Raw genomic sequence first — 21803 nt, 5'->3', positions numbered from 1 at the left:
GAGGTAAAAAGGGAAAAGAAACGTATACAGTGAGGAAAAAAAGGGGGGCGCGGTGGGGGGGATTCAGATTTACGGGGGCCAGTTTCGAATTGCGGCCGTCCGTAGGTGCCCTTTGAGAGCCGTTTTGAAGGAGTCAAGGGATTTGCATGTCTTAATGACTGTTGGTAGGGCGTTCCACATTTTGGTGGCATAGGAGCGAAAATAATTTAGTCCCTTGTTTGTGCCGAATCTGGGTTGTACATGGTTCGTTGCACTCCCTCTGGTGTTGTGGGTGTGGACTTCGTTAACATTAAGGAAGTATCTAGACAGGTACATGGGTATCTTGGTGGTGTAGCAGCGTAGTTAAAAGTCAGTATCGTGTCATTTAAAGAGGTCCTAAATCAGACTTGTCACATCCAACAGTGTTAAAAGGAACAGTTGTTGATTGGTATAGGTATATGTTTTTACTCTGATAGTATCTGTTTTCAAAAGAACAGTTATTGATTAGTAAAAGTATTGGTTATAGATAAACACATCTGTGCAAAAGAACAGCTATTAATTGGTATAGGTGAACACTAACAACATCTTATAGCGTTACAAATAAAATAACACACTTGCTGATCTTGATAAATGCGTAATTGATTCATTGTGTAAGTAATTGATGGTTTATGTTCAGGGACCCGAGCATTCTTCTGCCCGTCCAGAGAGATTCCTGCAGATGTGTGCAGATGACCCTGATGTCATGCCGGTAGGGACACACGCACGCACGGCACACACACACACACACACACACACACACACAGTCACACACACACACAAACACACACACCCAATGACAATATTTTAGTTTGACACATGATTTGACACACACGTCTTTCTCTTAACTGTTAAACAGTTCTATGATTGCCTGTCTATCTGCTTTTTAATAACTGCACTGCACTGTACAGTCGAGCACTGAAAACCCTTAAATTGTTTAATGTGCGTGTGTGTGTGTGTGCAGGTCATAACAGATGACTTTGCAGTTCGTCAGTTGCATGATTGCAACTGGATCGTTGTGAACTGCTCCAACCCTGGAAACTTTTTCCACGTCATCAGAAGACAAATCGTGGCCCCTTTCAGGAAACCGGTGAGTCTCTCACACACACATCGTAGAGGACATGGTGGCTTGAACAACACAAAAGGACAGTTAGTAGCTAGGCTTCCATCCACATTTTGAATGATTCTCAAGCATAATGAAAGCCGCAAATCACCCGAGGCCGATTCGACAGCTTCCCGGCTTGAAAGGTGTAACGACGTATATGTACATTATGTAGGTGTTCCATGACCGAATAACACAAGTTACATAGCCTATGTCAACGATTCTAAAACTCAAGTGTGCGGACACCAGGGGGCTGTGGGATGTGCCTAGGTGGACCATGAAAGATTCTTGGAAGTTCTATAATTTTTAACGGCCAAAACATTTATTTGTTTGCCGCACTGTTTTACTTGCTGAAAACACGCCTGTGTTTTGTGGCTGACTGTTATTTATGGTTGCTGCATTATAGTTTCCCGCCACATCAGACACGTCATTTTCACGTACAAACTTCTCTTACACTGGGATTTCAGAAAATTATCCATAGAATGCGTGTAAACACACACGCAAATTGCTCAAAAATCCCGGCAGAAAACCAGGTTTAAGCGTTTTTCAAACGCTCCAATGGTGTTGGGCTTTGTGTCCTCACCGTTTGGCATGGCCCTCTACCATATTGCCAAGTTCTTGAAAACCGACTGCACGGTTCAGCCAAAATTGCTATTTTTGGCGGAAGAGGAAGAAAAAAACAGACAAATACAATACGGGACCAAGAAGTCCCTTCGGTCTTGGTCCCTTAAAAGAAAGTATTATAATGAAGTCTCTGTTCTATCTCTCTCTTTCTAGCTGATTGTCTTCACTCCCAAATCATTGTTGCGTCACCCAGAGGCAAGGTCCAGCTTTGATGTGATGGGGCCTGGTAACTATAATAATAATGTTTTAATAGTTTTCAATGTACTAAATGTACTAAAGACTTTTACAAATGTACTTTGACCATAGTATTAACAATCAACTCTGTACTCTCCCCTCTACTCTCCTGTCCTCTTGTCATGTGTCCTGCAGGAACTAACTTCCTGAGGGTGATTCCAGACGCTGGTCTGCCCAGTGAGAATCCTGCTGGCGTGAAGAGACTCATCTTCTGTACCGGAAAGATTTATTATGAACTGACCAAAGAGCGAAAGATCAGAGGAATGGACGATACTGTGGCTATCACACGGATTGAACAGGTAGGGAGAGAGACAAACTGCTAAACGGATAGACAGAGGGATGGATGGATGGATGGATGGATTTATGAACGTTGATTCATGAACGATAACGGCAGTGAAAAATGACAAGAATTAGGGCTTTTCTCAGCCTTCCGTAGACCCCATTGATTGAAGTGGTCTGGTATTATCTATTCTTCAAGAAAAGGGCTTTAGTCCTAAAGTCCTGTGTCTTTTTCAATGCTCAGTTAATGAATCCTTCGTAGTACTTTCTGCTCTTAAAAAGTTTAATTTGTCTGTTCCCCTTGTCTCCAAGTTGTCTCCATTCCCGTTCGACTTGGTGAAGGAAGAGTCCGACAAGTACCCCGGTGCAGATCTGGTCTGGTGCCAGGAGGAGCACAAGAACCAGGGTTACTACGACTATGTCAAGCCTCGCATTAGGACCACCATCGAACGCGCCAAACCAGTCTGGTGAGTGCGTGTATGCGTGTGGTTTTAGCAGATATAATATAACGATATATATTTATTTTTTCGGAAATCTCTATGGGAATGTGTTTTCTATCTAGCATTAAGCGCAGCTTTACACTGCAGCACTGATTTAGCTACACCTGGCCTACAGGGAACCATCTATCGATCCATGATGTGTGATTATGAATCCCACCACAGCTCTAGGATAGACCCGTCTGATTGGCTCCCGGGCGGGCATAGTTATACTGAGGTTAGGGTGGTTAGGTTAGAGGTGCTAACGGGATCGGGATCAGTCCCAAAAAACCTGATCGGAGCACCTGTAGTTTAGGTATAATATTAGGTTTACCGAGTTCTACTGGCCATTCCTAGCGGGGGTTTGCCTAGAGCTGTGGTGGGATCCATAATAACGTACGTGTGTGTGTGTGTGTGTGTGTGTGTGCGTGTGTGCGTGTGTACGTGTGTGCGTGTGTGCGTGTGTGTGTGTGTCCAGGTACGCTGGTCGTGGACCAGCTGCAGCTCCTGCTACAGGAAACAAGAAAGCTCATCTGACCGAGTTGACCCGTCTCCTGGACACCGCCTTCGGCCTGGAGGCTTTCAAAGACCAGCAGTAACCCCCCCTGACCCCCATCCCTATCAGCCTACAACATACTGTACTCCTACAGTGTACTACATAGTGACTCCATTGTACTCATAACAAGTGCATATATATACTATGTATTACTCTGTAATCCAACGATAATGAGGGTGTTTTGGTTTCAAATGTTTTTTTGTTGTTGTTTTTTTCTGCTATTAAAACGAGGTGGCGGCCCTGTGGATGATGGTGAATATTATGGGATGGCTGTTCTGAGATCCATCTGAATTCACTGTTTTATATATCATCATGATGACAAAACCCGAAGTCCTATTGGCTAAAATGAATCCAACTGAAGAGTTATTGCAATATCGAAGATCCAATTATCCCTGTCCGTCCACACACACACACACACACACACACACACACACACACACACTGGAGGGGGGGGTAAACTGCCCATCAGTCCATCAATTTGTCCTCCTTTTACCAGGATTCCTGTCCCATCTCCTCTGTTCTCCTCTCTTCTCCCCCCATCCTTGCTATTCTTTCATTTGTTTTTTAAATACTTGTTCATATTTTTATTTTAGAAACGCCCTCGCGTCTCCAATAGAGACATCGTAGCAGGTGTTTCATTTTCTGTCAGTTAAAAAGAAAGCACTCGTTAAAGTAAAAAAAACAAAAACACTTATTTATTTTCCGGCAGTTATTAGTCCGCTTTTTTGGGGGGGGGGGGGGGGGGACACATTGCATTTTAGCCTATTTTTCTGTAAAATAGCATTGTTATGATGATTGGGAACCTGTTTGCATGTTGCAGCTGTCTTTTGAGGAAACTGGTGCGGAAGGAATGTGTCCGATGTTTTAATTTCTCCATAATGCAAATTCTGAAAGCAGCTAAAAAAAAATGAATCACATGTGAACCAAGTGTGGGTTCGTTCAAATACAAAGTTTGCAAAGTTTGAAACCTGGGGAGGACCTTTTTATTTAAACACAAAATGACCGGCGGCACAGTCTTGTTTCGGTTGGTTTGATCTGTGTGGTGCCACTGGTTGTTGTTGACAAGGAGCTCCACCAAAATGCACTGCTGACTCTCCTCTGTCTCTTTAGCCTCTTTCGGGACTCTCTGTTACCGAGGGGTCCCGAAAGGGGCTACTCGTCTCTCTGCTTCATCATGTCTGTCTTTCTGTTTGTCCCGTTGTGCCAAAATTGTTCTGAGGGTGTGGTCTGGTTGTCTTTTGTAGTAAGATGGTGAAGGAGAAAGGAGAAGGAAAAAAGAAAAGAAAAATGGACAGCTTTTAAACGCAACAGGACAGGAAATCAACTTGTTTTGGGGATGTCTGTGAGGGAAAAAAAACAAATGATTTATTTATTTTCATAAAAGGGGACTGAATCTCTGCATCGTTTTATTTTACTTCATTCAATAAAGATTAACTAGAGAACTTCCTGTCTGTTCGTGACATATAGATGGTACACTATAAAGATAAGTTATTGTCCATTATATATATATATATATATATATAACTGCTAAAATTAAATATTACCCTCCACATAATGTCCTATAAAGATAGCATATTGTCATACAGTACTGTATATATCAACTTCCTATGCCCTCTAAAGACTAACATATTCTATATATAATATATATGTGCCAAAAATAGATCGGCTATTGTCACTATACTTATTTGTGGAACCAAGCCAAACTAAATGTAATGCTTCAACTCCTAGTGCTTGTCCGGGTCGGGTGGTCCCCAGTTAAAATATTTCGGGGGGTCATGTCCCGAAAAGTTTGAAAGCTACTGATACATTATATAGCTCTTATGTAGGCCTACGTAAAGTTAGTATGTAATGTATGTTATGTAAATATCATAATTATGTCATGTAAAAAATAATGCCATGCCATCCGATTCCCTTCCCTAAACGGGTCCATTTAAATTAATTGAGGTGTAATATTCAATCTTTAACTCTATCACATGCTATAACAAATCCATACAGCAGAGGGAGCACTCCATATGTAGAATCTCCATCAACCAGAAGAGTCACTGGCGCTGATGCAGCTGTCTACCCTGGAGGATATAGGAGGCACACGTGATGGTAACTTTATTTATACTTCAAGGCAGTGTTCCACAATTTATGTTTATAAAGACTTTTTCAAAGCTACTTTACAACTATGCAACATTTGACTGTAGTCAATCAAATACAGAGCAAAGGAAAAAAAGGGGGGGGGGTACAAAACATGAAAACAGTATTGAACAATGAACAGAAGCTAACAAAACAATGTAAATCCATCTCTATCAAATGGTGGGAATACTTTATTGAATTCACTCAGGCAATGAGTAAATTAATCAACACAACGTGGATGTAACTATAAAAGTAGTGATGAGCAATTAAGTAGATTATGTAGCAAGGCCAGTTAGAATCTAGATGACGATTTAGGACCCAGACTATATGGTGGAAAATTGTTGGGGCATTGTTGTATAAACCATGTTCACTTCATTGACCGGGAATCCCCCAAGGATCTATATTTCCCCCTCCACAACAAATCTCTCCACTAATAATAGCCGATTTACAAGCTCACAATGCAAGTGATACACACACTGAGTTACATTAATTAGAACGTGGTTACACGCATGACATGACGAGTGAGTGACACATGACACTTAACAGTGACGCACGTGACACGACCAATATGACACAGTATGACATCACATGACCCGTAAACCGGTGTTGGAAGAAGTACTCAACATGTTTACTCAAGTAAAAGTATCAATACCACAACCACAAGGTAGAAAATACATATACTTCCTTGCATGTGAAAGTCTTGTATTCGAATTTGAAAATTAAATTCGGAATGTTCAAATATTCCTTTCACAGAATCACAAGTTTTAGGAATCATTTCAAAATAGCCGATCTACAAGCTCGTTGTGAGCTTGTAGATCTGCTGTTTTGTAATCATCCAAATCTAGTTAGTTAGTTACTTTATTGACAAATGTATAAAACATTGGGTCCAAACAATAAAAATCCCATGAATCAAAAACTTTAAAAGGTACAATACATTAAAATATACAATACACAATAAAGAATCCCTTTACAACAGGAGCTTTCTATTGCTCCACTAGTGACAGGCAGGCATGTAGCATACGCAATGTCTCTCTGTTAGTGCCCACAAAGAGTGAGCTCAAATCAATACCCTCATGTCCATATTTCGCTCTGATATCTTGTGTGAGGGGACACACCAGTATGTGCTGTTCGTTTTGTATACCAGTCTCACATTGGCAAAACCGCTGTTCAGGTGGTATGCGGCTCCATCTTCCCATTTCCACACGCAGTCTATGAGCGGACAACCGAAACCGTGTAAAGGTTATCCTCAAATAGTCCTCAATGTAAGGTGTACTGCTGGTGCTGGTATAGAGTGGGTGAATAAATAGATCTGGATTGATGGCTTGGTATGTCTTATATCTTGTTCCCTCTTTGGATTGTAATTTATGAATCATGTCCCTTCGATCACTCTCAATATGTTGTTTTTCCATTATCTCAGATAAATGAGAATACATGACTTGGTTCTCCTTCTCCAGCAATTGAAGAACATACCACAAGGGGTCATCAAGCATGCCATTTCGCTGCTGTATGTTGGTGAAAAACCTGGCTTGCTTTTCTCTCACCAAAGCTTGCACTGAAGGCAGTCCTGCTTCCAACAGGCAGGTTAAGTTAGGGGTAGTAACCCTTACCCCAAGTAGGGATTTCACTCCAGACATGTAGAGAGTTTCAACAGACTTTAAGGGGATTTTCAACCAAGCCTCACACCCATACAATATAGCTGATGAGAAAGCAGCCTCAAAAACCTTGCGTTTTACACAGAATGGAGCATCATAGTTGGTGGACAGGAAGATAATCAGTTTGTTTAGGTGCTTTGTCTTCTCCTTTACATGTAGGGCAAGTGAGTTTCGGGCATTTCCATCAGCAGTGAAGATGGCTCCAAGATATGTATAACTGTCACAATGCTTCACTGTAAGGGAAGCAAGCTGAATAGGTTGCCTGTCTTCATCACATCCCGATATAGCCATAAACTTGGTTTTACTTTCATTAACAAGCATGCCATATTCATCACAATATTCCTCCAGATATTTCAGTTTTTCAGTCAGCCTTTCCCTTGATGTTGCCAGGATAACAGTGTCATCCATTAGCATTAAAACATGGAGCCATTTTAGGAAACCATCGTCCCCACATTGTTTCAACTTTCTGATGAGCATGTCGACAAACATTACAAACAGGAAGCAGGATGTAGGGGATCCTTGCCTCACTCCAGTGGATGCTGTTATTGTGGTGGATCCCAGGATACTTGTTGTCACACTGTACATTGACATCAGGGCCAAGATCATAGTAACTCCACACCCCAGGCTCTTTAATACTTTGAACAGTTTTCCTCTTGGCACCCTGTCATAGGCTTTGGAAAAGTCTATAAAGGCAACATACAGTTTCAGCTTCTTTCTGACACAATGTTCAATTATAAGCCTAAGTGTCACAATGTGCTCTATGCAGCTTCTTCTAGGTTGAGCTCCTACAAAGTAACTTGTTAACGGTGGCCGAACGGATAGCGGAGCGGTCTTGATACCGGAAGGTCGCCAGTTCGAATCAGCGGTCCGACACGTTAAAATTACCACCGCTGAAGTGCCCTTGAACAAGGCATTGAACCACTACGATGAAATGTGTTCTATGAGCAGGGCCTGGCTGGAAACAAGTTCTTGAGCTTAGCCCAGATACCCTGGGTAAATATAGTAATCATCAGTTAGTTACTAAGTGTTGTGAGATCTATATGGACCCAGGTAATGTCTGCAGGTTGGGTGGTGTGTGACGGTCCAGTTGAAGTATATTCCTTTGGTATGGCGACGGGCCCAGAAAAACAATAACGCAACACAGAGACAGTATCACGCTATAGGTTCACAAAGTTTACTACACATACAGGGACTATATCTCTGCTGTCCGGAGGAAACCTCATAACTCCAAAATGTTCTTTTTTCAGGAAATTAAAAATATAAGTTTTTAAGGAAAATAATAACCTTATATTTTCTAAACGATGCAATACTGCCTCATCAAAGTGGGTGTTGTGACATTAGATATTGTCAATTACTTGCATGAGAAGGAGAAAGGTGGTGGAGTTAGCTGTTTTAGCAGACAGTTTGAGGCTCCAATGGAGTTGAGAGGTTTTGTCCAATGTGTTTTTTACTACTTTCCATTGGTTCAATATTTTCGAAACGACACACAGACGTAAAGGGTGTTCAATAGCACTGATTTATGGGGGGAAATACCTCAAAAATGGAGTTATGAGGTTTCCTCCGGACAGCAACGAGTGCTGGATCATAGTGACACAAGATATGAGACATAGAAACGTACATGATAATGACAAGGCTGAACCTCACTGGCGACATCTGCCTCTCCTATATCTATCAAGTACAATGCAAGCTGTACTATCACATATCAAGTACACAGACTTAGGCGCGATTCATACTCCTATTTTAGAGCCGAATAAAAGTCTGTTCGGCTCTGTGGAGCCTACAATGTGACGTCATTTGAGGTTCGGGGGGGCGGGTACCGTCCTAAAGTCGGCTCTTCGGTGCTACTGAAAATTTCTGATGAGCCGAAATCATTTCGGCACTACAGCGCCGAAACAGCGGTAAATAAAATAGGAGTATGAATCGGCCCTTACTTATTAGATGTACATGGGCAATTCATAACACTAAGTTCCCAAATCATTTTAGTGGAGTAAAAAGTCCAATAAAGCTACTTTCCACCATGCACTGCCTGTAACACACATGACACCGCCAGTGACAAAGTAGTAGGCTACAAAACATGTCTTCACCCATAATGTGTAAACAGGCAACAACTCCATTTTGTGTACACTATACAGACAGTCAGACACCACAGATCGCTTTACATTACATACTGCGTAGCTGACCATGTCAGCCCTACGTGACTCCTATGATTCCCTCTGTAATTATCTCCACCAGGAGATGCATGTTTTTTTCACTCCTGTGTATGTGTGTGCCTGTCCACCCTCAGTTGCTAATTCCGCCCGCTCAGTTTACGTTTTAAATATGTACATATTGTTTTACTATTATAAAACTGTCAACTGACCCCCTCGGTCATTTCATCCTGGAGCCTGCTGTCCGTGGCTAAACTACTGAGCCGACTGGCATCATATTACTTGTGCACAATGGCAGCGGACGAAGGGCCTCAATTCCAGAATATATTTTTAAATTAATCGACCACATGTCTGTATGTATTTTTTGTGATATAATCATCTCAGACTGACCATCCCTCGGGTCCAGGCTATGGGATACACATCCACGAGGCTATTAAGCGGAATGTATTATTATTATTATTTGGTCAATGTCATAATCAAGGGGCGAAATGACATTAATAATAATCATGTCTCATATCTCAGGTGTAATTGACACATCTTGACAATTGCATAGTATAGTATTGCATAGTCAACTTAAACTGTATTGTCACATCACTTTTACAAGTTTACAGGTGTAAAGAAAGAAAAGTGGGTGAACAATAAAACGGGTCAGAACAGTGTCAAATACTCCTTATACCTGATAATAAATACATGAGGTGAATGGTTTAATGAACAAAGCAATAAATAGTAAAATTATAGAGCAACAGAGAAATAGGCAGTACTCAAATAGACAGTACTCATGCAATGCATTTTTAAACAGATCCAGTACTAGTACAGTATTGTTAGTAAAGTATGTAGTTTGTATGAATCAGTTTGCATAGTTTGTTGTGGACGCAGGTTTATATGATTGGCTGATGTTTTATTGCCTGGACACAAAACACACGCACACTTACTCACTCACTCACTCACATACACAGTATGCCTACTCATTGTTTTCCCTCTCTTTCTGTCTCTCTTTTGAACCCCCCCCCCTCTCTCACACACACACACACACACACGCACACAACCAGTTAGAATGTGCTGAGTCACCGAATAGAAGTGAGTCCTTCTTTTTTCCTTTTAAGGTGATTTTACACTCAGTCCAGCCTAACTCAACCCTGCAGAGGATCTTGTCTCAAGTCAGTTCAGACATTCAGACAACGCTGCAGTCTGTATACTAGGCAACTCAACACAGTATAGCGTTACATTGAGGATTTGCAGTGGCGTGCACAGATAGACACTAGGGGGTGCTAGAGCACCCCCTGCCCTTTTGGCAATGTGCCCTTTTGAGAAAAAAAGAACCTTTTTTTTTTTTTTTTTTTTTTTTGATTTTTCAAAAATAGCAGACCTACAAGCTCGTGTCGGGTGAATTAAAGGTAATGTCTGTATGTATACATGTATACATTACCTGTTACCCAACCAATATTGAAACATATCGTAATTACGTCACCATTGACAGCCAGTTATAACCCGACTTTAGTATTTAATTTCAATGTTTTACAGAGAGGCTGAGATTTGAAAGTTCGTAGTGGTCGATAGAGTGCAGTTCTAGTTATTATTAGGGGTCAAGCCCAAAGGACGTAGACCCCTTATTGTTTCTGTGAAAATTCCACCATTTTGGCATTTCTGCGTATCGCTCTTCACGAAATTTGGCAATATGGTAGAGGGCCGTGAGAATCCCTCAGGAACTGAAGCTCACACTCATTCGTCAAAAGACCTCTGACCTTTAGATGTCCCAATGAATAAATTGTTTCTATCCTTTCCCCCCTCTGCTACTCAGGTGGAAGAGCGTATCACTGCATGCCTGGCTGACATCTCACAGAGTGGATGTCTTCTAACCACCTAAAGCTGAACCCAGACAAGACTGAGCTTCTCTTCTTCCCAGCTAAGTCCTGCCCCATGCGGGAGCTAACTATTTCCATAGACAACGCCTTGGTAACGTCTGTCCCAACAGCCAGGAAGGCAGTTTATGTAGACTTATAGCATTTTTGAGTGGTGTAAACCACTCCTACAACTGGCTTTGTTTGTCTGTCTGTCTGTCTGTCTGTGCTCAAAAAATGAGCACGGTTGCTATGGTCACCCAGTTCACACGGGTGTGATTTCATTACGTCAGACATTACGTCAGACCACAGCTGATCAGTCTATAATATAGACTGAAAAAAAAAATCACACACGTGTGAACTGAGTGGTGTAAGGTCTTATATAGACTCTATATAAGACCTTACACCACTCAGTTCACACGGGTGTGATTTTTTTTTTGCCGACAGGAAATGGGGAGAGAGATGGGGGGTGACATGCAGTAAAGGCCGTCGGGATCGGGAGTCGAACCCGCGGCACACTGCCAGACTGGATTACCAGCCAAGGTGCCTGTGTAACCCCTATCTTCTGGTTCCCAGCAATAATGCAGCAGACACAATCACAGTCTGGATTCAGTGTTTTTACTAGAGACCACCTGAGTAAAACACACAAATAATATTGTCAGAGGCAGGTCAGATCTGTCATGCTTTCTCCAGCTCCTGTCTCTTCAGAGCCCAACATAAAGTGCCTGTTTAACATTTGTTTGTCATATTCATTGAACAGCCAACATTACTAATGACAACAATAATAATGTGATTAACACCAGTGTTGCAATGACATGAATTGACTACAGTATATACCAGAACAATAAAACAATAAACACAATAATTGTACACTTCACATACCTGAGTAAAACACACAAATAATATTGTCAGAGGCAGGTCAGATCTGTCATGCTTTCTCCAGCTCCTACAAACCCATTAACAAACATAGAAATCAGTGAACTTCCATTCCATAGCACAGTGATAGCTGTTAGCATAGGAAGCTAATGTGGCTAGCTACTATCAACAAAGATTCTACATGCAAAATGTAGGACAGAAATTGTTTTCACGACTAGTAATGCTTCTCTTGTTGATTTGGCTTGAACATCTTAGGCATAGTAATGCACAAAATACAACATTAGACAATGTTAACCAGGAGTGGAGATCACAACATACCTGTCTCTTCAGAGCCCAACATAAAGTGAAGAGACAAGCCACACGTCAGCATGTATAAGCCTCCCCTGACCACATGGTGTCACTGTTTACTCTTTTGGGTGTACATGATATTGGAAAACATAGGAAACTATTTTGGCGAACTTCACATTGAAAGTATGCATATTTACACATCTGTTACATTCCTCCCTCTTGAATTCGCCAAAATACAAATATAAACTCAGAGAACGACATAGAACTACTGGTAATCCAATGTACAAACTAGGACAACTGGGAATATGCTCACATAGCATACACGATTGCTAAAGGTCAACTAAGTAGCTGTTCCAGTACAGAACTGACAAAGAAAATTGCAATCATAACCAAATAAAGTGCCATTTACACTTCACCTTGCATTTCCCTCGCACCCAGAAGTACAATCGACCGTACCAGGAAAAGAAAAATATCCCTCCCGTTCTACCCCCCTCCTGTACCAAAACAAAACACCAAGGAACATGGTTCCGCGGAGGATCTAAACCCCTGGAGTCACACTACCGTGCGTGGGAATGAACTCCATGCTATTCATGGCCTGTATGAGACGACTGACGGGCTTAATGATGCGGCCTGCTCTGGATCTAGCCACATCAAGGTCAGGGGCAACAGGCGCAACACTATGTTCCTGGGCACCTCCCACACTGGTCGTCCTTGAACTGGCAGCATCGCGAGACTGACTCGAGGGTGGAGGTACATCCGGCACTCCGACCACCAACGGACTATCACCGAGATCACTCGGGGCCTGGCCCTCCGACCCCATCACAGAGACCTCATCTTCGTCCTGCACATCGTCCGACCGATCCTCCAGTACATCCTCCTCATCCAAGTCACAGTCATCCAGTCCATCCGATTCATATTCCGTGTCCTCTCCGTCCTGGAGAGACTCAGAGGCCTCCTCCCCACCAATGCGAGCGATGAAGTCCTCACAACGCACGTCCAGAGATCCCACAACAGAATCCTCCTGACCACTTGAATCCTCGGTCCCCGAAAGAACACTCAAATTGTCATCACCGTCCATATCGTCCATATCACATGCAAGTGGGAGGAAGTTCACACAGAGCAAAAGGTTGCGATGAACCACCTTCTCCTGGCCAGTCACAGAGTTCTTGATCTTGAATATATGAGTCTGTGGGTCACAGGCCACCACTGTGTAGGTCGTACTTTCCCACTTGTCAGCTAACTTGCGCCGGCCCCTTTCGCCCTTATTCGCCACCAAAACACGGTCACCCACGTCAATGTTGGAGCCCTTAGCCCTCCTGTTGTACAGTTCAGCCTGACGCCTTTGTTCCTTGGTCGTGTGGGCCTCAGCCAGGACGATGGCCTCTCGTAGATCATCTCGCAGACTCTTAATGTAAGTCGAGTAAGGGACCTCAGCACAGTCTCTCAACACGCTCTTAAACGCAACATCGACAGGGATGCGAGGGACCCTGCCAAACATCAGGTAGAAAGGTGGGAATCCTGTTGTTTCATGAGCCGTACAGTTGTACATGAACGTCAGCGTATGAAGCATCTGAGGCCAGGCCTGTTTGGGGCGTGCAGGGAGGGACCTAATCATATTCCCCAACGTGCGGTTAAAGCGCTCAGTCGTACCGTTACCCATGGGATGGTAGCTTGTAGTGTGGGACTTCTTCACCCCTGACAGTTGTAGGAGATGACTGATCAGTTCACTTTCAAAATTAGCCCCCTGATCTGAATGGACACGCTCAGGGAATCCGTAAACACAGAAATAGTCATCCCACAACTTCTTTGCAACAGACTTGGCGGTCTGGTTGGGACACTGAAATGCGTGCGCCAGCTTTGTAAAGTGATCCGTCACGACTAGAACGTCAACACTCTTCCCGTTTGCATCCTCAGCAGACCAGAAGTCAATGCACACCAGCTCCAATGGCGCCGTTGTTCTAATGCTTTCCAGCAACGCACGCCCCTCTGGTTCTGGTGTCTTTCCAGCGACGCAACGGGCACATGTCCTCACGTGGTTCCTCACGTCACATTCTATGTCAGTCCAGTAAAACCTCTGACGCACAAGGCACAGTGTCCTGTATTGTCCCTGATGGCCCGCCTCTCCATGACAGCCTCTCAAGACTTCTCCTCTCAGAGATGACGGCACAATGTACTGGAACCTCTTCTTCTTTGTCAATGGGTCCTTAGAGACACGGTATAATACACCGTCCTCCATCAACAGCTTATCCCAATGTTTGAGCAGCTTCAGAACACCCTTGGTCTCCCGAGCCTTCTCTCGCCTGGATGGTCTGCGTTTCCGTTCGACATAGGCAATTGCACACTTCAGATCATCATCCTCCAACTGCTTCGCACTTAGCTCCTGACGTGTGTATGACGGTAACGCATCCTGGCCTATATCCATTAGCTGCTGCACGTGACACGCTAAAGGAATGGTCCTAGTCCATGGACCTGTGGACCAATCAACATGGCTGTGGAGCACAGCAGAAACTTCGGCATTAGACATGGCCCCTGGAACATTCAGTTGTTCTGACACCATGCCCCTCGTATCTGTCCCCTCTCTTCTGCCCACAACTTGAACATTCTGACTAGCACTCCTGAACAGATCTTGGACTGCACAACCAGTTAACTTCTCCGCCTCAGCCAGTAGAGCGTCATAGGGTTCTCTAGTCAGGCGATGGCTGATCCTTTCCCCTACAAATGGTTTTCTGCTCAGAGCATCGGCAACTGTGTTCCTGGGGCCCGGGACATACTTGATATCAAAATCATAGGCTGCGAGCTTAGACACCCATCGCTGCTCGCAAGCATCCAACTTCGGCTTAGTCAGGATGTGCGTGAGTGGATTATTATCAGTCCAGGCAGTGAATTTGTGTCCATTGAGCCAATGACTAAACTTGTCGGTAACAGCCCATTTTAAGGCCAGGAACTCCAGTCGATGAGCAGGGTAGTTGCCCTGGGCTTTATTCAAAGACTTGCTAGCGAAAGCAATAGGGCGGGCTCTCTCCTCACCAGGGGCAACTTGCGACAAGACGGCACCCAAACCGTCTGAGGAGGCGTCTGTAGATAGGATGAACGGACGACTAAAGTCAGGGTGCGCCAGCATGACATGCTCCAACAAAGCTTCCTTGAGCTCCCGTAGGGCAACTTCGCATGCCGGGGTCCAGTCTGCAGCGGTGAGTTTTCTGGGGGAGACATTCTTCTTTGGCCTTGTCCCCCTGCCTTTCTTTCCTCCGGTGGTGAGTTCAAACAGGGGCTTCGCAATAGCCGAACAGTTTTCAATAAATCGTTGATACCACATAACAAGCCCCAGAAAGGACAGCAACTTCTTGACATTTGGAGTGACTCCATCTGGGCACATAAGGTCGGCGGAGGTGACCTTGACTATGGACTCAACTTTTGCAGGGTCAGTAGACACGCCTCTCTCGTTGATCACATGCCCAAGGAACTGCACCGATCTTCGCAGGAAGTGGCACTTCTTTGGTGAGAGCTTCAAATTGTGGGTCCTCAGCCTCTGAAAGACCATCTCCAGCCTCTCTACTGCCTCCTGTTCAGATGCTGCAAACACCAAGACATCATCGAGGTAAACGAGGAGTGACAGGAAGTTCTGATCTCCAAATATGTTTGTCATCATTCTCATGAAGCTAGCGGGTGAATTGCATAGACCCTGCGGAAGCCTGTTGTATTCATGGAGCCCCACTGGAGTGGTGAAGGCTGTGTACTTTTTATCGTCCTCGTGCAGTGGGACGTTATAAAACCCTGAGGTAAGATCCATCGTACTGAAGAATGCATTGCCACCCAGAGCGGCAAGACAGTCAGCCTGGTGTGGCAGGGGGTAGGCGTCTTTCACCGTCCTGGCATTTAGCCACCGGAAATCTGTGCAGACCCGAAGGTCACCATTCTTCTTCCAACACAACACCAAAGGGGAAGCGAACTCGCTGTTCGACTTACGGATGATGCCCTCCTCCTCCATCTCGTTCAAGGTTGCACGCAATTTCTGGTACTGAGCAGGTGGAACCCGTCTGTATGGAAGACGGAAAGGCCTCTCATCCACAAGGTGGATTCTGTGAACAAAGTCCCTTACTTCCCCACAGTCGAGTGAATGTTTTGAAAAGACATCTTCATAGCTGGTGACAAGTTCACACATCCTTTCTTTCCACTGGTCCGAGACCTCACACGACTCCAGGTCAACCTTTTCCAATCCATGTTGCTTCAGCTTGCCTTGTAATGAGTCCATGCTCACTTGATCATTGCTAACTCGTTGGCTACAGGAAAGCACAACAGCGTCAGCTGTCTTGTCAGCAAAATCCTCGAGAGCCAAACAGGGGTAAACGTCCGCCACCTTAGTGTTCCTCCTCAGAGTAATGGCCTTGTCACTGGGATTCACAATCTTGAGGGGCACCCAGCCGTCACCTTGCAGTGTAACAACGACTCTGCCCACCAAGATGCCCCGTGGAGCACAACGAACACCAGTGGGTTCGACCACAACAGTGCTGCCTGGAGGACCACGATCTTTTTCCGGTAGCCTGCCCCACACTAAGTGTTCATGACCCGGTAACAGTGTGACAGCCTGGTTGAGTTTTACAGTACCCACTACGTCCGGGAAAGAATCACCCTTCCACCGATGTATGCCTGCCAGCATCGCCAAGAAGTCGTCAACCTCTTCACCGGAACCGTACGGTCTGGACACCATCTCCCAGTACTTGCCAGTTTCTTTAAGCCTATGGATTACATACTTAATCACATTTGTTCCCAGAATCAAGTCGTCACCCTGGCCAGCAACCACAAGGGTGGGAACAACTACTTGGCAGCCATACACTGTCAGTTTCAGATCACAGACACTTTTGGGATAGACACGCTTTCCCCCACATCCAATGATGACAACATCAGGGTTGTCTTTGACAGCGCCATGCAGATCCCCAGCCGCAACAAGCTCTTCGGCTACTGCCTCACTCATTGAGCATGCTGATGAGCCTGTGTCCAGCATAGCAGTAACTGTGGCATGATCGTTGATCTCAACAGGAGTGTAAAAAAGGCTGTCAGAACCACTGACACGTTGTATGTTCTGATACACAACTATTTGTGATTGGGAAGGGCTGTCAGCAAGGCACAGATAATGTGAGTCATGATCCGGTGTCGCACTGAGGGTAGTCTCTTCAGTGCCCGCACTCCCCCTCATCAAATGCGGGCGTTCGAGTTTCCCGCCGCTGGGGGTGCATTTGTGCTGACTGCCTGACGCTGAGACGTCGCCCCAGGGCAGTCACGTCGAACGTGTCCAGGCGTGTGACATCCGAAACACAAGCGGTCCGTCCTGCAGTGCATGAATGTTGTGTGTGACCTATCCTTACAGATGCGGCAGCCCTGATCACCGTTTGTATTTCCTCTATTTGCAATCCGATCAGCCTGCGGAGGCTGTGGCCTGTAACAATCCTTCTCCCTGAGAACTGTAAGTACCTCAGACAGCATATCAGTCATACGAGCAATGCTAGCATTATCTCCTGCGTTTTGCTCAGGAGATCTACAAAGCTCAACTGCTCTCTGCTTGAAAGACTGGAACTGCATAGTAGAGTCATCATCACTCCGGCTGGTGTCAGACACAGCAGCAGTATTCTGCCTGACATCATGATGCACTGCAGAATTGACAGTGAGCCTGGACCTATTCTCACGCTGGTACTCGTCTATCCGCTCCTGTACATCCTTAGCGGTCCAGTACTCAGCTGCTCTGCTCTTGAACACATAGGCCAGGTGTGGGTCAGAACAATTGCGGATGAACAGCAGGGCCACCTCACTGCTCAAATTGTCCATCCTCCTGCCTTGCCTCCGTCGGAGACATTCGTCTGCCGCGTCCGCAGCTTTGTTCAATCGAACCCAGTAATCTATTGGGCATTCGTCGCGTTTCGGTACTGTACCGTAAAAGTCAGCTAGTGGTACACTGGAATATGACACCTCACTAAAATGCTGCTTCAATATGTCATAAATCAGTGCAGGTCTGCGGATGTGATCAAGTGTAGGGTCGCTGCGTAAAGCTATCTTTACAACATCCTTCGCCCTGCCCATAAGCCTGCTCATTATCTCATCTGAGCAATCAATGAGGTCAACATTTCTCCTTCTCAAGTACAAATCCATCTTCTCGACCCACTCCTGAACGTCACACTTCTCTGACCCATCCCCCCTAAACACTGGTGGCTCTATAACATCAGATCTCAGAACAACATTCATTTTTGACAGGTCCAAAACAGCATTGTGAGTGTTATCATAAACGAAACCAGCATGAGCAGGTGATGATAGCCTGTTTGTAACAGTGTTATCTGTGTGCACCCCACGTCTGTCATACTCACTGCTTAACCCACTGGTTGTAGCCATGTTATCCGTGTGCACCCCACGTCTGTCACGCCCACCGCTTAACCCACTGGTTGTAGCCATGTTATCTGTGTGCACCCCACGTCTGTCATGCCCACCGCTTAACCCACTGGTTGTAGCCATGTTATCTGTGTGCACCCCACGTCTGTCATGCCCACCGCTTAACCCACTGATTGTAGCCATGTTATCTGTGTGCACCCCACGTCTGTCATACCCACTGCTTAACCCACTGGTTGTAGCCATGTTATCTGTGTGCACCCCACGTCTGTCATGCCCACTGCCCAACCCACTCACTGTGTCCCTGGGTGTGCCGTCTCGATAACTATGCACGTGGCTGGGTGTAGATGTATGGGATGGAGCGTGAGAGTCATGAAAAGTACCTGTCATATCAATAGTCACATAATGTTCCGCATCAACGGTGTTGTGATCTGATGTAGGCCTGTCACCAGTAAAGTGCACTGAGGTTTTGGGCTTAGCCCCACCATAACCCGAAACAGTACTCTTATGGTACCCTTCTGCCATCATTAACATGCAGAAGTAAAGACTCTCATTAAAACAAAAAAACAAAAAAAATTGATCCAAAATAATAACCACAATTCACACTAGTGATACTGTGTTGTGCGTACAGTGCGTTGACTGCGTTGTGTTCAGATTGTCCCTTCTTGAAATAAACCTGATACTGTTCAGTGTGTATGGGGTCGCTGTGAAGTCTTGCTGCATCCCCTGGAGGTTGTCTCCGTCCAGTGTCCAATTGTTGTTGGGTCACGGCACCATTGTAACCCCTATCTTCTGGTTCCCAGCAATAATGCAGCAGACACAATCACAGTCTGGATTCAGTGTTTTTACTAGAGACCACCTGAGTAAAACACACAAATAATATTGTCAGAGGCAGGTCAGATCTGTCATGCTTTCTCCAGCTCCTGTCTCTTCAGAGCCCAACATAAAGTGCCTGTTTAACATTTGTTTGTCATATTCATTGAACAGCCAACATTACTAATGACAACAATAATAATGTGATTAACACCAGTGTTGCAATGACATGAATTGACTACAGTATATACCAGAACAATAAAACAATAAACACAATAATTGTACACTTCACATACCTGAGTAAAACACACAAATAATATTGTCAGAGGCAGGTCAGATCTGTCATGCTTTCTCCAGCTCCTACAAACCCATTAACAAACATAGAAATCAGTGAACTTCCATTCCATAGCACAGTGATAGCTGTTAGCATAGGAAGCTAATGTGGCTAGCTACTATCAACAAAGATTCTACATGCAAAATGTAGGACAGAAATTGTTTTCACGACTAGTAATTCTTCTCTTGTTGATTTGGCTTGAACATCTTAGGCATAGTAATGCACAAAATACAACATTAGACAATGTTAACCAGGAGTGGAGATCACAACATACCTGTCTCTTCAGAGCCCAACATAAAGTGAAGAGACAAGCCACACGTCAGCATGTATAAGCCTCCCCTGACCACATGGTGTCACTGTTTACTCTTTTGGGTGTACATGATATTGGAAAACATAGGAAACTATTTTGGCGAACTTCACATTGAAAGTATGCATATTTACACATCTGTTACACCTGGACCGCTGAGCCACGGCCCAGGCCGGCCCGTGTTTTTTTTGGGATTGAACTGGGAACCATTCAACGTTTTGAAATGAGAATCGCCTCGACACATCTAATGGCAATGTCGTCCACTTGCGGATCAAACTTGTTCGCCATGAGGTGGTGCTGGCGAAACACCCACGGGAGATCGCCGACCCCAAACACGCACACGTCTCTTCTAACCACAGATGTGCATGGAGGGTACGCGGCGCCGTTCCACGCGGCACCGTTCCAGAGCACCAGGCGACCGATGGAGGTCATGCCAGTGCGGTGGAACTTGCTGTGCGCCGGCACCGACCCGGGCACGGAGCTCAGCCTGTTCAGACTGGCCCACAGGTGTTCCTCGGGGGCAAACGTGTCCTTGCTCCACTCCATGAAGTTCTGAACCTCTTCGTCCTCCAGCACGTGTTTCACAAACTCTCTGGTGACCACAATGTAAGAGCTGCCGTAGAACATGGGGATTAGCGGGGGTGTCTTCCTGATGTCCGTTCTGGCGATGGTATTACTGTAACCATTGTTATTCGCGATGACTTCGTGGTGGTACTGCCAGCGGTTCTTCAAGTGGTCTGGGAAGGCGTCAGAATGGATACTGTTCTGCCCGTTGAGCAGCTTCAGCGCCCGAACCATTTCCGCATTGGTCTTGATGGGGAGGTCTGAGCCACACGTGTTGAGCAGGTACTTCCACTCGACGGGGGACTTGAGCAGGTCGTCCATGCAGTTTAAATGGGCCTGCGCTATCGACCAAGTTCCCCAGGACACGCTTTCTAGTTTGCTGGCGACGAACACGTTGGTGAAACAGGACACGATCGCCCTCACGGCCTCCTGGAATGCCTCCGGTGACTTCTGGTCCAAATGCACGCAATAAACGTTTTGGGGTTGATAGATGGTGCGCAGGAGTCGCTCGAACAGTTCGACGTCGGCGTGAATCGCCATGGCATAGGCGATGGGGAAGTCTCGCTCTTCTGCGCTGAGCGGCGCTGCGATGAAGCCTCTCTTGTCCTTGTACGCGTCGCAGTCCGTTGTCGCGCCGCGATAGAACTCCTCCGATAGTCTCTCCCGAGGCCTTAGAAGTCGAGCAATCTCGTCCTTCTTGCCCATGAGCTCTCCGCGGATTATGGCAGAGCAGACCGGCAGGTCATCCCAGTATTCTCCCGGTACTCTGGCGGGTCCTCCAAGTATTCTTGCGGTACTCTGACTCACCACACTCGCCACCAACTCGCTGGTCTTGTAGCAGGTAGAACACGTTTGATTATTTTGCTAAACTTCCACCCTGGTAAGAAGGCGTTCGTGTACATCTTTAACCAGTTCTGCTTTTCCGCTCACAAATGGCAATGAATGCACAATGAATGGGGTTAATATAGACAAAGGAGATGACGTAATGACGACATGATGATTACGTAATTGTTATGTCACCCTTAACACAAAGCTTGCTAACGATTTCCTCAGCCTTGGAAGCTCTGATGCTACTGCTGATAGCATTGGTGGACCAACCTTTTCCAAGGCCGACAGCAAATGTTCTCTTATAGCGAGAAGCACACCGCATACCTCAAAAGAAAGCTTAATTTGTCCACAGTTTTTATTTTATTTTACCATCTTCC

General features: G+C 45.2%; 2 protein-coding genes across 4 annotated transcripts in view; one reads left to right on the top strand and one right to left on the bottom strand.

The window, feature by feature from the left end:
* Positions 1 to 4728, top strand: part of ogdha (oxoglutarate dehydrogenase a) — a 42596-nt gene extending 37868 nt beyond the window's left edge. For all 3 annotated transcript variants that reach the window (XM_079517368.1, XM_079517366.1, XM_079517367.1), the window contains 6 exons: positions 656 to 727; positions 980 to 1105; positions 1895 to 1967; positions 2111 to 2274; positions 2567 to 2721; positions 3209 to 4728. In XM_079517368.1, coding sequence (XP_079373494.1) covers positions 656 to 727; positions 980 to 1105; positions 1895 to 1967; positions 2111 to 2274; positions 2567 to 2721; positions 3209 to 3329 — 711 coding nt within the window. In that variant the 3' untranslated portion in view covers positions 3330 to 4728. The remainder of the gene's footprint in view (positions 1 to 655; positions 728 to 979; positions 1106 to 1894; positions 1968 to 2110; positions 2275 to 2566; positions 2722 to 3208) is intronic.
* Positions 4729 to 20244: 15516 nt separating this feature from the next.
* Positions 20245 to 21303, bottom strand: LOC306934459 (beta-1,3-galactosyl-O-glycosyl-glycoprotein beta-1,6-N-acetylglucosaminyltransferase 3-like; the record flags this gene model as incomplete). The annotated part of the gene is made up of 1 exon (XM_079517027.1): positions 20245 to 21303. The coding sequence occupies one exon, from the start codon at positions 21301 to 21303 to the stop codon at positions 20245 to 20247; it is 1059 nt and encodes a 352-aa protein (XP_079373153.1).
* Positions 21304 to 21803: the final 500 nt, after the last annotated feature.

The sequence above is a fragment of the Electrona antarctica genome, assembly GCF_951216825.1.
Source record: "Electrona antarctica genome assembly, chromosome: 12".
NCBI classification, from domain to species: domain Eukaryota; kingdom Metazoa; phylum Chordata; class Actinopteri; order Myctophiformes; family Myctophidae; genus Electrona; species Electrona antarctica.
The sequence above is the reverse complement of the archived record's forward strand: the minus strand, read 5'-3'. Positions and strand labels throughout refer to the sequence as shown.